A 13,325-nucleotide genomic window follows, 5' to 3' on the forward strand; every position below is an offset into this window, starting at 1 on the left:
TGCTGGAAATTAGAGCAGCATCCATAAAATGCTGAAGGAACTCAGCAGGCCAGGCAGCAACTAGGAAAAGAGTACAGAAGATGTTTCGGGCCAAAAACCTTCAGTAGGATTCTAATGGGGCTGAAAAGGTTAACACACAAGGATGATACTCCTTCCAGAAGAATAACATAACCCTCCCCACAAAGAGCTACAAAGCTCAGTTATTGTGCTAATTTAGGGCACAAATCAATGTCTTTTTTTTAAATCCAAGGAATCAAGGGATTTAGATAGGTACAGGAAAACATAATGGATGTAAACAATCAGTCATGATCTTATTGTGGCAGAGAAAGCATGAAGGAATTAAAAGTTAACTTCCTTTTTAGTATGGAACAGGATTCACACTAGAAACTTCAATGTAGTTTTGACAAAAGGTATAAAAACTAGCTCAGATTTGAATGAAATACATAGAAACAAAATAATTAGTTACATGAAACAAATAGAATAGTTCAAAATTTGGTGTCAACTTGCTTAGAGAGGGTACACAAGAGAGCAAAATTAGTAGGAAGTTAGAGGATTCGAAAGCTTTTAAAAACCAACAGAAGGCTACTAAACAGTCATTAGGAACAGATAGAATACAAAAGCTAGCCAATAATAGGATACCACAAGTTTCTTTAAATATATAAAGCGTAAAAGAGAGGCGAGAATGGATATCAGACCACTGGAAAACAATGCTGAAGAGGTAGTAATGGGAGACAAGGAAATGGAGGACAAACTGACCAAAATTTTGCATCAGACTTCCCCATGGAATATGGTGGAAGTTCCAGAGTGTCAGGTATCAGAAGTGTGTGAAGTTGCCATTACAAGGGTGAAGGTTCTTGGGCAACAGAGAAGTTTGAAGGTAGATAAATTAACAGGACCAGATGATGTACACCCCAAGGTTCCGAAAGAGGTGGCTGAAGAGATTGTGGAGGCATTAGTAACGATCTTTTAAGAACCACTAGATTCTCAAATGGTTCTGGAAGAATGGAAAATTGCAAATATCACTCTACTCTTCAAGAAGGGACAGATGCAGAAGAAAGGAAATTATAGACCAGTTAGTTGAAAGGTGTTGGAATTGATTGTAAAGCATGTGGTTTTGGGGTACTTGGAGGTACATGATAAAATAGAACACAGTCATCATGGTTTCTCAAGGAAAAATCTTACCCGACAAATCTGCTGCAATTCTTTGAAGAAATAACAAGCAGGATAGACAAAGGTGAATTGGTTGATGTTGTGTTCTTTGATTTTCAGAAGGCCCTTGACAAGGTGTCACACATGAGGCTGCTTAACAAGCTAAGAGCCCGTGATATTTCAGGAAAGATACTGGCATTGATAAAGTGGTAGTTGATTGGCAGGAGGCAAAGAGTAGGAATAAATAAAGCCTTTTCTAATTGGCTGCCAGTGAACAGTGGTGTTCTACAGGGGTCTATGTTGGGACTGCATCTTTTAACATTATAAGTCAATGGAATGGATGGCTTTGCTGTGGATGATACGAAGATAGGTGAAGGGGCAGGTAGTTTTGAGGAAGCAGAGAGGAAGGACTTAAAGATTAGGAGAATGGGCATAGAAGTGGCACATGCACTTTGGTAGAAGAAATAAAAAGGTAGAATATTTTCTAAATGGACAGAAAATTCAAAAAACTGAGGCACAAAGGGATTCAGATTCTCTAAGTATTAATTTACATGTTGTGAGGACGGTAAATGTGATGCTAGCATTCATTGCAAGAGGACTAGAACATAAAAGCAATGATGTAATGTTGAGGCTTTATAAAGCACCGGTGAGGCCTCACTTGGGAGTATTGTGAGCAGTTTTGGGCCCCTCATGTCAGAAAGGATGTGCTGACACTGGAGAGGGTTCACAAAAATGACTTCAGGATTGAATGGCTTATCATATGAAGAGTGTTTAATGGCTCTGAGTGTGTATTCACTAAAATTCAGAAAAATGAGAGGTGATCTCATTGAAACCCATCAAATAGTGAAAGGTCTTCATGGAGTGGATGTGGAGAGGATGTTTCCTATGGCAGAAGAGTCTACGACCAGAGGACACAGCCTCAGAACAGAGGGAAGAATTTCTAGAACAGAGATGAGGAAGAATTTCTTTAGCCAGAGAGTGGTAAATCTGTGGAATTATTTGCCACAGACAGCTGTAGAGGCCAGGTCTTCATGTATATTTAAACCAGAGGTTGATTGCTTCTTGATTGGTCAAGGCATGAAGGAATATGGGGAGAAGGCAAGAGATTGGGGTTGAGAGTAATAATAGATCAGCCATGATGAAATGGCGGAGCAGACTCTATCGGCCAAATGGCCTAATTCTGCTCCTATAGCTTACGGTGTTATAGAAAGTTTCAGAAATTAAAGAACCCCTGGACCTTCACTTCAACTAAGTACTTTTCAGGAATTTTGATTTGCTTTTACTTCAGAAAATGTGAATACATGTCATTTGCAATTAATATTCTTGGCATTCAATGAGATGTCTATTTTGTATTTCAAATCAGTTTTTCATCCAATTCTGTCATTTCTTAATTCCCTTGGTGTTCAGCCTGAATAGACTTGAAGATTCAGTTAATCAACTGCACACATCTTACTAATTATATTACTTTGTATTTTAATGTTCACTGTCCTCTCATCAAGAAATGTTCTGCTATTTAAGCCACAATACACTTCTCCAAATTCAAATACATGTCACAATAATCAAAAGGAAAATTTTAAACACCAAGATCATGATTCTATGTATTTGAAAATATACCAAGAGACTACTCATGTAAAACAAATTTTCTTCTCTACACACCAAATATTTACTTAACATAATACAGCTTATTCACTCACAAAACTCAGAATTCAGGTCACCAACGTTAGGTCAGAATAAGAATCTTAAGTAATCAATGGCATCAATGACAAGAATACAAGAACCCATTTTTGGCTTATTCCCATAATCCCACTATAACAAATTTTACAGTATGTATTCCATGTCCCTATGTATTGAGATAACAAGGCATGTAAGAGTTAGTGCACATTTAAAGCAAAACTGCAATCATGTTGACTGACTGTAGAGGTCAGAAAATAAAAAGACATCATTGTTTGACGCTATGTTTATATAGTGTCTTGAGTTATTCAAGTGATATACATACAACTGAATTACCTAGAATGCCAAGAACTCAGAAGTTTCCTTTGATTATTTATTTCAGTTAGTAACTATATCCATCAAATAAACTGTTTTACTGAAATATGTCAGGAATTTTTTTTAATATTTGGAGTTAATACAACCAATCAACACAAGCAAGATCTGCATGTGAGAACAAGAACAGAAAAGATGGTTCAAGCACACACGTATACCGCCAAAGGAGACAACATTCCTCTGAACCGAGGTGCACAACACAACACACCCATAACTACAAATAAATTAACAAACAATGTGCATATACAAGTCAAAAAATGAATAGTGTAATGCTACTTGCAATTCCATGTGATGAGACCTGGGTGACAGCAGAGAGCTCAGTAGTCTCACGGCCTGGGGGAGAAGCTGCTTCCCATCCCAACGGTCCTTGTGCTAATGCTCCTGCCCGATGGTACGGGTCAAAAAGATTGCTGGGTGGATGGGAGGGATCACTGACAATGCCAAGGGCCCTGTGTATACACCACTCTTGATAAATATCTCTAGTGGGTGAAAGAGAGACCTCAATGATCCTCTCAGCAGTCCTCACAATCCTTTGTCAGGACTTGTGATATGTGACTTGCAATTCCCATACCAAACAGTGAGGCAGCTGGTCAGGACACTCTCAACGGTGCTCCTGTAAAAATTGGTTAAAATGGAGTGGAGAGGGTAGCCTCAATCTTCTCAGGAAGTGGAGGCACTGCTGTGTTTTCTTGACCAAAGCAGTGATATTGAGGGACCAGGTGAAATGGTCCTTTAAGTGCATTCCCAGAAACTTGGTGCTCCAAATTCTCTCCACTGAGGAGCCGTATGTGCGCAGTGAGGAGCCATCAGCCTGCACCTTCCTAAAGTCCACAATCATTTCTTCGGTTTTGTCCACAATGAGAATGGAGTTGCTGTGTTCACACCATTCTACCAGCTGCTCTATCTCCTCTCTGAATACCATCTCATCATCGTTGATGAGGCCAACCACTGTTTTATCATCAGCAAACCTGAACTGCATGTAGCAATGCAGTCATGTGCCAGCAGAGTAGTGAACAGTACCGGGCTGAACACACAGCCTTGGGAAGCACCAGTGCTTAGTGTGATGGAGCAAGAGATTTATCTGCCAACACAGACTGACTATGGCCTTTCTGTCAAGAACAGAAGTGCACTTTGCAAATCCAAAATATTTTACATCAAATTTGTATTTAAAAAAGATAATTTATATTTCCCCAGTTAACAGGTAAAACGGAGACGAAAATAAGTATTTGTAATGAACCAACACTAACCCATTAGGAAGAACAATGAGCTTCCACATCTCGAATGAGATAATTGATTCCACTGTAGTGAAACATTACCACGAACGGCAAACATACTCCAAACAAAACTGGATTATGTGGCAAGTACTACAACACTAGTTTGGGAAAACACAGAGTTAAAAAAGTTACAAATACTTTAAATATACTTCTCAGATATGTGTTGACACTGTTGCTGATTGAGGAAGCTTAATTGATCCAGTCAAATCAAATCTAGATTAAACAGTTGACAGCAAACCAACAAGGAACATTTTAAAATCTGAAATTGCTCTACTGCCTTAATACCCCCAAATGACAAGTTTCCAAAGCTAGACAAATAAACGGCCAAATGTAATGACAGACCAACTGACCTGAACGCAGAATAATTACCATATCTTGCATAACCACACCAGTGGTGGAAATGCTAATAGCAGTGAGTGTATTTAAGGTACTTTGTTTTCCAAATAAAGTAGAGATCTATGAGCCAAGAAATAGAAATTGTTTTAATGACTGACACACAAGCTGACCAACAAACGCGAAGAGAAGGCAGACAGGCGTGCGCGAAGATCCGCTCTGCCAATCAGAGATGGGAAGGTGGAGCTCCGCATCCGAGTGGGAAAGGATTTTAACAACACTTCACCGGCTCATTGCGCCCAAAAGCTCTTTGGGGATTGCAGTTCACTTGTGACGGGCTGCCACGCATAAACCAGAGAATGCGTCACCACATAACTACAATTCCCAGAATACATCACGAACATCGCACTTGCGTCCTGATGTGCTCTGTTCCTCCCCCTGGACAGTATTAAACAAATGCAACTCAAATCAGCTTTGCAGCCGAGTTGGAGTCCCCACCCCCATAACTGAGGGAGGAGAATGTTCATGTCCTTCCTTCAGCAGTACGAGGGCTGATTTACCTCAATTTTTAATGAACGGGGAAATTATCACGGTGCCATTCCTCGCCCCCGAACGACACACAGAAGGGGATGGGGGGGGGGAGTATTTGCCAGCGCTTTGCAGAAAGAAGGGGGAGGGGGACGACAAACAGGATAATAGCTGCGCCATTGCTTCTCTTACCAGTAACGCAAAATCCTTATTAAACAACGATATTGGGTGTGGTGGGAAAGGTGGGCAACGCAACGCCAATTCTTTTCTTTTCACAAAGATCCCGGACTGGCTGCGGACCGGTGTGGGGGGGGGGATGTGAAGGGGCCAGCGAGCTGATACTTACTGACTGCATCCGCGTGCATTTTCAGTGCAGTAAAGGTACAAGAACGCCGCTGGACAACCGCTCCGCTCGTGCCGGGAAAGCCAGCCAGCAACTGCGGAAGTCCCGCCTCGGCGGCGTGCCGATTGGCTGTTCTCCGGCTCGATGTTCAGCGAGGTGTTCGATTGGTTACTGGAATGTCAAAGGGCGTGTTGGGGGTGGGGGTCACCCAGGCGCCTTCCAGTCCCCGCCTTCTCCTCCGTCCACTGGCGCAAGATCTTCACCGGGTTATCGATCACTTGTCCCCGTTCGAGCCTCTGACGGAAGTGAACGTATACTCCTTCTACTGTGCCAGCGTCCTCCTGTGGATTTTTATACCCCTGAGACCAAGTTTTACTTTTCCTCCAGTTAAGCCACACCTCGTCGATGCAGTAAATAATAGGTATGGGCTCTTATCCTAGCAACAGGCGCCAGCGGGCCAATCAGTGTCCGAGAGCAGCGTGCCGCAATGTTTACTGGGGGAGGGGAGAAGCGAGCCGGATGGCTGAATTGTGCCGTTGAGGTCACGGCTATGGTTACACTTTAAATAAAGCGAGTTTCAGGGTTTCTTCCGCACCAATGACTTAAAATAGCATTTTTTTGTCATTCTCGCACACGTTTCTGAGATATATCCTGGGATGTGCTGCGATACGTCTTCAGTGGTCTAACCTGGGGTCATCGGCTATTTCGACGCCCAGGCGACCCAGGCAGGGCTGATCAGGCCCCTGGCTTGTGTCTTGGTCCACGGGTCACACCTTTTGATCTGGAGGCTCAGTGACGATGCTGCTGGCTCCCGTCAGTTCACTGGCATACCAACACTTCTCAGAGAGTTGTGTATCATAGGAAAGGCCCCTCGGCCACGCGCATCTACGCTTGCTATCATAACTATATGTACTTACCTGCAACACACATCAAAGTTGCTGGTGAACGCAGCAGGCCAGGCAGCATCTATAGGAAGAGGCGCAGTCGACGTTTCAGGCCCAGACCCTTCGTCAGGACTTACCTGCAATCATTTTATATTCCACTGTGGCCTGCTCATTCAAGTGACACTTATATACTATTATTACTATCATTTGAGCCCACAGCATCCTCCTTAACAGCTCATTCCAGATACTGTCTACCTGTTGTGTGAAAAAGTTATCCCATTATCTCCTCCTCACCTTAAACCATGCCCTGTAGTTTTAGGTACCCATACCATGGAAACAAACACAGGCTATCTGTCATATATGTGCTTCTAATCATTTTAGGTACTTCTATCATGTCACCTTTCAGCCGCCTACACTTCAGAGAAAACAAATGTAGCCAGTCAAAGCTCTTGTGATAACTTAAACCCTCAAATCAAGTTGACATGTTTGTGAGGCTTTTCTGCACCCTTCCTAGTTTAACCACAGCCTTCCTATTGCGTAGTGACCAAAATTACACACAATACTCCAAGTGCAGGGAAACCAACACTTAGTACAACTGTAACATGTCATCCACAATTTCATCCTCGAAATATTCTTTATCCAATATGTAGAATTCTTTGTACTGACAAAAACTGCACATACATAAAATTCTCTCGCAAACTCCCACAAATTCTAAGAGAAACAAAATTCATGTTTGGTGTTAGAACTCAGACCAAAGCTTTGATGCTGGAGATCACCTTCAATAGCATTTTATTAATTATTCTTACCTTCATGGCATTATTGTGTCCTGTGTGTCATGTTAGTTAAATCTAAATATTATACCAGGCCTCTTATCACTTCTGTCCTTGACAAGTATTTGGCTGTTTTAATTCATTCAACATTTGTAGGATTTCATCATCTCTTACTGTTCCCAGACTTTTCCCTTCAGCTCAGTTCTCCCACTTCGTAATTCGCTTTTTTTTCTATTGCTAGTCTTCCTAAATATTCCTGCCTCTGTGATACACTTTCCCTTGTCTAACTTGACTCGCTGGTGATGGACATCTCAATGGTTTTCAATATACTGGAGGTTGAATTGGTGAGCAAATGCCAGGAAAAGGGATTAATAGTGTGTTACTGGTAAACTGAATAAATGGACATTTGTGATGAGGAAAAGACTGTTCAGACATGAGAATACAGCCTAAAAACATTGGTGTCTCAGGCAGAGGTTATCAAAAATTAAAGAGGAAACAAGGAGTAATTACTGCTCAGAGGATGATGGAATAAAGGGAGTTGGAAAGAATACACATTACAAATGGAAAAATTACTTAGAAATTAAAATACATTGTACAGTAGTGACAATTGGTAAAAATAAATGAATGAATTTTAATAAATATATACTCAGTGGACACTTTAGTTGGTACACTTGCTCGTTAATACATATATCTAATCAGTCAATCATGTTGCAACAACTCAATGCATGCAGACATGGTCAAGAGTTTTAGTTGTTTTTCAGACCAAACATCAGAATGGGGAAGAAATCTAATGAGCAAATAAGATGAACTCAATGCCTTTTGAGCTTGCTTTGGCCATCAAAACATGGAAGCGCCTTTACAAACTGCCACAGCCCCCAATGACCCTGTGTCTTCAGTCTCTCAGGCCGACATGAAAGCATCCGATACAGATGGGGTACCTGGCTGCGTACTAAAGACCTGTTAGTTGGCTGGAGTGTTCACTGATATTTTTAACTTCTCACTTCAGCATTCTGAGGTCCCCACCTGCTTCAAGCAAGCTTCAGTTATATTGATGCCAGAGAAGAACGTGGTAATGACTATCATTCAGTAGCACTTACATCTACTATAGTGAAGTGCTTTGAGAGGCTGTTGATGAAACACATCAACTCCTGCTTAAAAGCAACTTGGATATTCTCTAATTTGCCTTCCTTCACAACAGATCAATGGTGGATACCATTTAATTAGCTCTTCACATAATCCTGGAACATTTGGACTGCAAAGATGCATACATGAGAATGCTTTTCATCGACTACAGCTTGCCATTCAATACCATCATCACCTCAAAATTAAGCAATAAGTTTCAAGTCCGAGACCTCAATACTACTTGTGCAATTGGATCCTTGATTTCAGACCCCAATCAGTTCAGATTGTCAACATCTCCTCCACTCTCCATCAGTACAGTTGCACCACAATCTGTGTGCTTAGCCCCCTGCTCTAATCACTTTATACTTAGGAATATGAGGCTAAGCACAGCTGCAATACCGTATTTAGGTTAGCTGATGACACCGCAGTCATTGGCTGAATCAAAGGTGGTGATAAATAGGAGGGAGACTAGCTGAGTGGTGCCACAACGACAGCCTGTTACTCAATGTCAGCAAGACCAAGGAGATAATTATTCACCTCAGGAGGAGGAAACCGGAAGTCCCTTGGGTGTCAGAAGTGGAGGGAGTCATCAACATTAAATTCCTTGGTGTTATCAACTAAGAGGATCTGATCTGCATCTAGCAAGCAAGTGCCATTATGAAGAAAGCCTCTGTTTTCTTAGAAGTTTGTGAAGATTTGGCATGTCATCTAAAACATTTGACAAACTTCTATAGATATCTGGTTGAGAGTATATTGATTGTTGCATCACAGCATGGTATGGAAACACCAATGTCCTTGTACAGAAAAGCCTACAAAAAGTAGTGGATACAGTCCAATCCATCATGAATAAAGCCCTTCCCACCATTGAGCACATCTACATGCAGCAATGTCACAGGAAAGCACCATGCATCAAAGGGCCACCACCATCGAGGCTATGCTCTCTTCTTGCTGCTGCCATCAGGAAGATGGTATAGGAGACTCAGGACCTGAATCATCAAGTTCAGGAACAGTTAATCCCCCTCAGCCATCAGGCTATTGAACCAGAGGGGATAACTTCACTCACCCCATCACTGAACTGTTCCCACAACTTATGGACTTACTTTCCAAGGACTCTTCGTCTCATCTTGTCGACATTTATTATTTCTTTATTTATATGTTCTTGTTCTTTTTGTATTTGTATAGTTTGTTGGTTTTTTTTTGCACATTGGGTATTGTCCATCCTGTTGGGTGTCCTGTCTGTCCTTTCATTGATTCGATAGTCTATCCTATATTTACTGTGATTGTCCACAAGATGATGCTTAGGCTTTATATGGTGACATATATGTACTTTGACAATAAATTGAACTTTGAACTAAGTTACTTTGACCATGGAATGATTGTTGGTGCCAGACAGGGTGGTTTGAGTATCTCAGAAACTACTGATCACCTGGGATTTTCATGCACAGCAGTCTTTAGAGTTTACAGAGAATGGTGCAAAAACAAAACAAAGTCCGGTGAGTGGCAGTGCTGTGGGTGAAAAGGTCTTGTAATGAGAGAGGTCAGAGGAGAATGGTCAGACTGATTCAAGTTGACAAGGTGGCTACAGTAATTTAAATAACCACATGTTGCAACAGTGGTGTGCAGAAGAGCATCTCTAAATGCACAACACGTTGAACTTTGAAGTGGATGGGCTACAGTAACAGAAAACCATGGACTGGAGGTACCTAATAAAGTGGCCACTGAGTGTAGCTGGTATGTTATGCTCTCATTTATTTAGACCATTTGACAGTGATACTTAATGTCTACACCAAGATAATTTTTGGGGAAATTAGTTCAAGGTAGACGATATACATCTTGGAAAAGTACAAAATATAACAGATACAACAACAAATTGTAAATTTCAAATTTTATTAGAAGGCACAATGGATGTAAGACATGTATGTATTAGAGTCATCTCTTGCTAATATTCTACAAAAGTTAACTTTTCATCCTCTTTATAAAAGGAAGACTTGCATTTATATACACCTTTCATATCCTTTTCAGGAAATTCTAAAGCTCTCATTTCTAAAGCGTAGTCACTGTTGTGAAGGATAAGCCACAAGTGATTTTTGTCTCGGTAGCTATTTTTAAATAACTTTCCAACCTCACATTTCATTCTAGTTCTGACCTTATAGCCTTAAGTTAACTGAACAGTGAAACTAATGTTTACTTATTAGCTTCTTAACATTTATAATGTTTGGGCACTACCTGATCCATTGACTACCTTAATTATTTATTTCTTCAAAATTATTTACAATGAGCCCAATGATTTCTACAATGCACCTTTGTTCCAATAATACTTTTTTAGGATGTCAGTTGAAGGAAATGGTCTCAGTGATTTAGCTAAGCTATAGGATCTTCTTGCATAGAAGGTTTCTAATACAAACCTCAAACTCACAGGATTTTTTTCATCTACAATCATATTTCAAAAAGACAATGTATTCTATCCCTTATCTATTTTATTAAGATTATCCCCACTTTATAAATATTTCCATTTTGTTTTCTACAACTTATTTACAGTAAAACAATAATTCTGTACTGTTCAAAAATCCCAGTGGTTCAACATCTGGCTCACCCATTAGTCCTGAGTAAGTGCCAAGGCCGTGCGAGTGTTATATGTAGCCAGAACTGGAATCCTGATTATGGACTGGGTGTGTGACTGTGGTCAGGAATGTGGCTGGTTTTCCAACCAGAGCTGAGGTATGGAGTGCTACAACATAGAGACTGAAACTGAGAGGATTCTGTTCCTATTCCCTTTAAACACACTGAGATTCTAGTTCCATTCCTTTTATGCTCATCGGATTCACTGAAATATTACACAGCCATGTAGCATTAAAAAAATGAAAAAGAAGTGTGTTGGGGCCTTCATTGGAGTAGCATGCAATAGTGTGGAAAATTTTTTAGTCCAAAGTCCTGAGGGTGGAGAGGGTATCAGATATTTACTGTAGTATTATTCAGCAAGGCATACTGAAATCTAGTGCAATTTTTTTAGCACATCTTCCAAACAGGTAAAGACGCATAATGCTGCAGGGGAATCCATTTGAATGACTGTAGGTCTTTGATGTAATGGTGTTTGGAACTAAGATGCAGATTACCCATCATTATAAAAGCATAACTACAGTTATTTCCACCATTTCTAGATCAAGAATAGCCTTGTCATATCCCAGCTATCTGCTCATGTGAGTGTGACGAGAATACACATAGATTAAGATGTTAGCTGTCCTGTGCTGGCACCAGTGGGATCAGCAGTTGGTCTGCCACCTGTCTTCAGGAGAAAGAGAGATAAGGAAAACAGTGGAGCAGCATTTGGAGATGTTAATGAAGGGACAGGAGAGTGTAACGGAAGGAGAGCTGTCAAGGTCGGCTCCCCCTTTGAACCCTGAACTGTTTGAAGTGATAGACAGGCAATACCCCAGCAGGGGGATAAAAAGGGGCAGGTTCGCTAAGGCAGGACACACACACGACACCACAAGATAACAAGACCCTGGAAGCGGTGCGCCTCCCACAAGTCGGTGGGAAGTTTTGGAAGGCTGGTCACGGGACCAAGCCATAGATGCACAGGGTGGAAAGGCACAATCAGCGGGAACCTAGTGTGTGTCCACCCTTGCCTGGGTGCCAGGTTCACCGCAGAGAAATGATCGAATCTGGAAATGGAGGGGTCACGGTCGGTGACCTCCGAAGACATCACAAAGGGCTCGCCCGAAAGCTGACTGCGAAGAATATCGAAGGTCTGTGCGGAAGCCGTTTGAATATTCATTCATTTTGCTCTCTCTCTCCTTCCCCCCACCGTCCATCGCCACGGCAGTGATTACTGCGAACTGAGCTGAATTCAATTGAACTGAACTTTGCGTCACTTTGAAACTGGTCATTTACCCCTAGACGACGATAGAGCTTGATTGATCCTGTTATCCTAATTGTATGTACATGTGTGTTTATCATTGCTGAACTGTTGCATTTATTATCCTTTTGATTAGAGTACTGTGTTGCTTGCTTCTTTAATAAAACTTTCTTAGTTCCAGTAATCCAGACTCCAACTGAGTGATCCATTTCTGCTGGTTTGGCAACCCAGTTACGGGGTACGTAACATAAGTGGGGTTCTCGTCCGCGATTTTGAACGCTAAATTTGGGACGGAGTAAATTGATTGGGTTAAAATTCCCGAAAGAAAGAAAAGACAAACAGCAGAAATGGAGGTTGAGGGATTTATAAAGGCGCCGACCTTGGAGGCATTAGAGGATGCCAGGAAAGCGGAATTGGTAGCTGTGGCCAAACAGTTGAATCTTGCTAAGGGGAAGTCGACAATGAGGAGAGAGGAGATACACAGAGCTATCGTAGAGCACTATGTATCTAAAGGTGTGTTTCCCCAAGGGGAGCTGGAGGTGGTGTCTATTGAAAAACCTGCTGGAGACGTGGTACAGGTGCAGCTTGAAAAACTGAGACTCGAGCACGAGTTCCGGGTACGGCAGTTAGAACACGAAGAGAAGCAGTTAGAAAGGCAGGAGAAAGAGAGAGAGTTAGAAAGGCAGGAGAGAGAGAAACAGTTAGAAAGGCAGGAGAAAGAGAGAGTTAGACAGGCAGGAGAGAGAGAGAGAGAGAGAGAGAGTTGGAGCAAGAGGAGAAACAGAGGGAAAGGGAATTCAAGCTGGAGAAGTTAAAGATAAGGGCAGAGCAGGGGCTTGTGCCGAACCAAGGTGGAGGGTTCCGGGCCACCCAGGAGGTTAGGCTGGTTCCCCCATTTGACGATACCGACGTGGATCGGTACTTTCTCCATTTCGAAAAAGTTGCTACCAGTCAGGACTGGCCGAGGGATAAGTGGGCTGTTTTGCTTCAGAGTGTACTGAAAGGGAAAGCCCAACAAGCTTA

At 41.7% G+C, this 13,325-nt stretch overlaps 1 protein-coding gene across 2 annotated transcripts in view; it reads right to left on the minus strand.

Annotated features, from left to right (window-relative positions):
* dcun1d4 (DCN1, defective in cullin neddylation 1, domain containing 4 (S. cerevisiae)) overlaps window positions 1–6,069 on the minus strand; it is a 66,103-nt gene extending 60,034 nt beyond the window's left edge. Inside the window, exon 1 of one of the 2 annotated variants that reach the window (XM_063043157.1) lies at window positions 5,674–6,069. In XM_063043157.1, the coding sequence (XP_062899227.1) occupies window positions 5,674–5,682 (9 nt within the window). In that variant the 5' untranslated portion in view covers window positions 5,683–6,069. The remainder of the gene's footprint in view (window positions 1–5,673) is intronic. The other variant, XM_063043156.1, reaches the window with a different exon arrangement.
* Window positions 6,070–13,325: the final 7,256 nt, after the last annotated feature.

This window comes from Mobula hypostoma, chromosome 3, assembly GCF_963921235.1.
Source record: "Mobula hypostoma chromosome 3, sMobHyp1.1, whole genome shotgun sequence".
NCBI lineage: Eukaryota > Metazoa > Chordata > Chondrichthyes > Myliobatiformes > Myliobatidae > Mobula > Mobula hypostoma.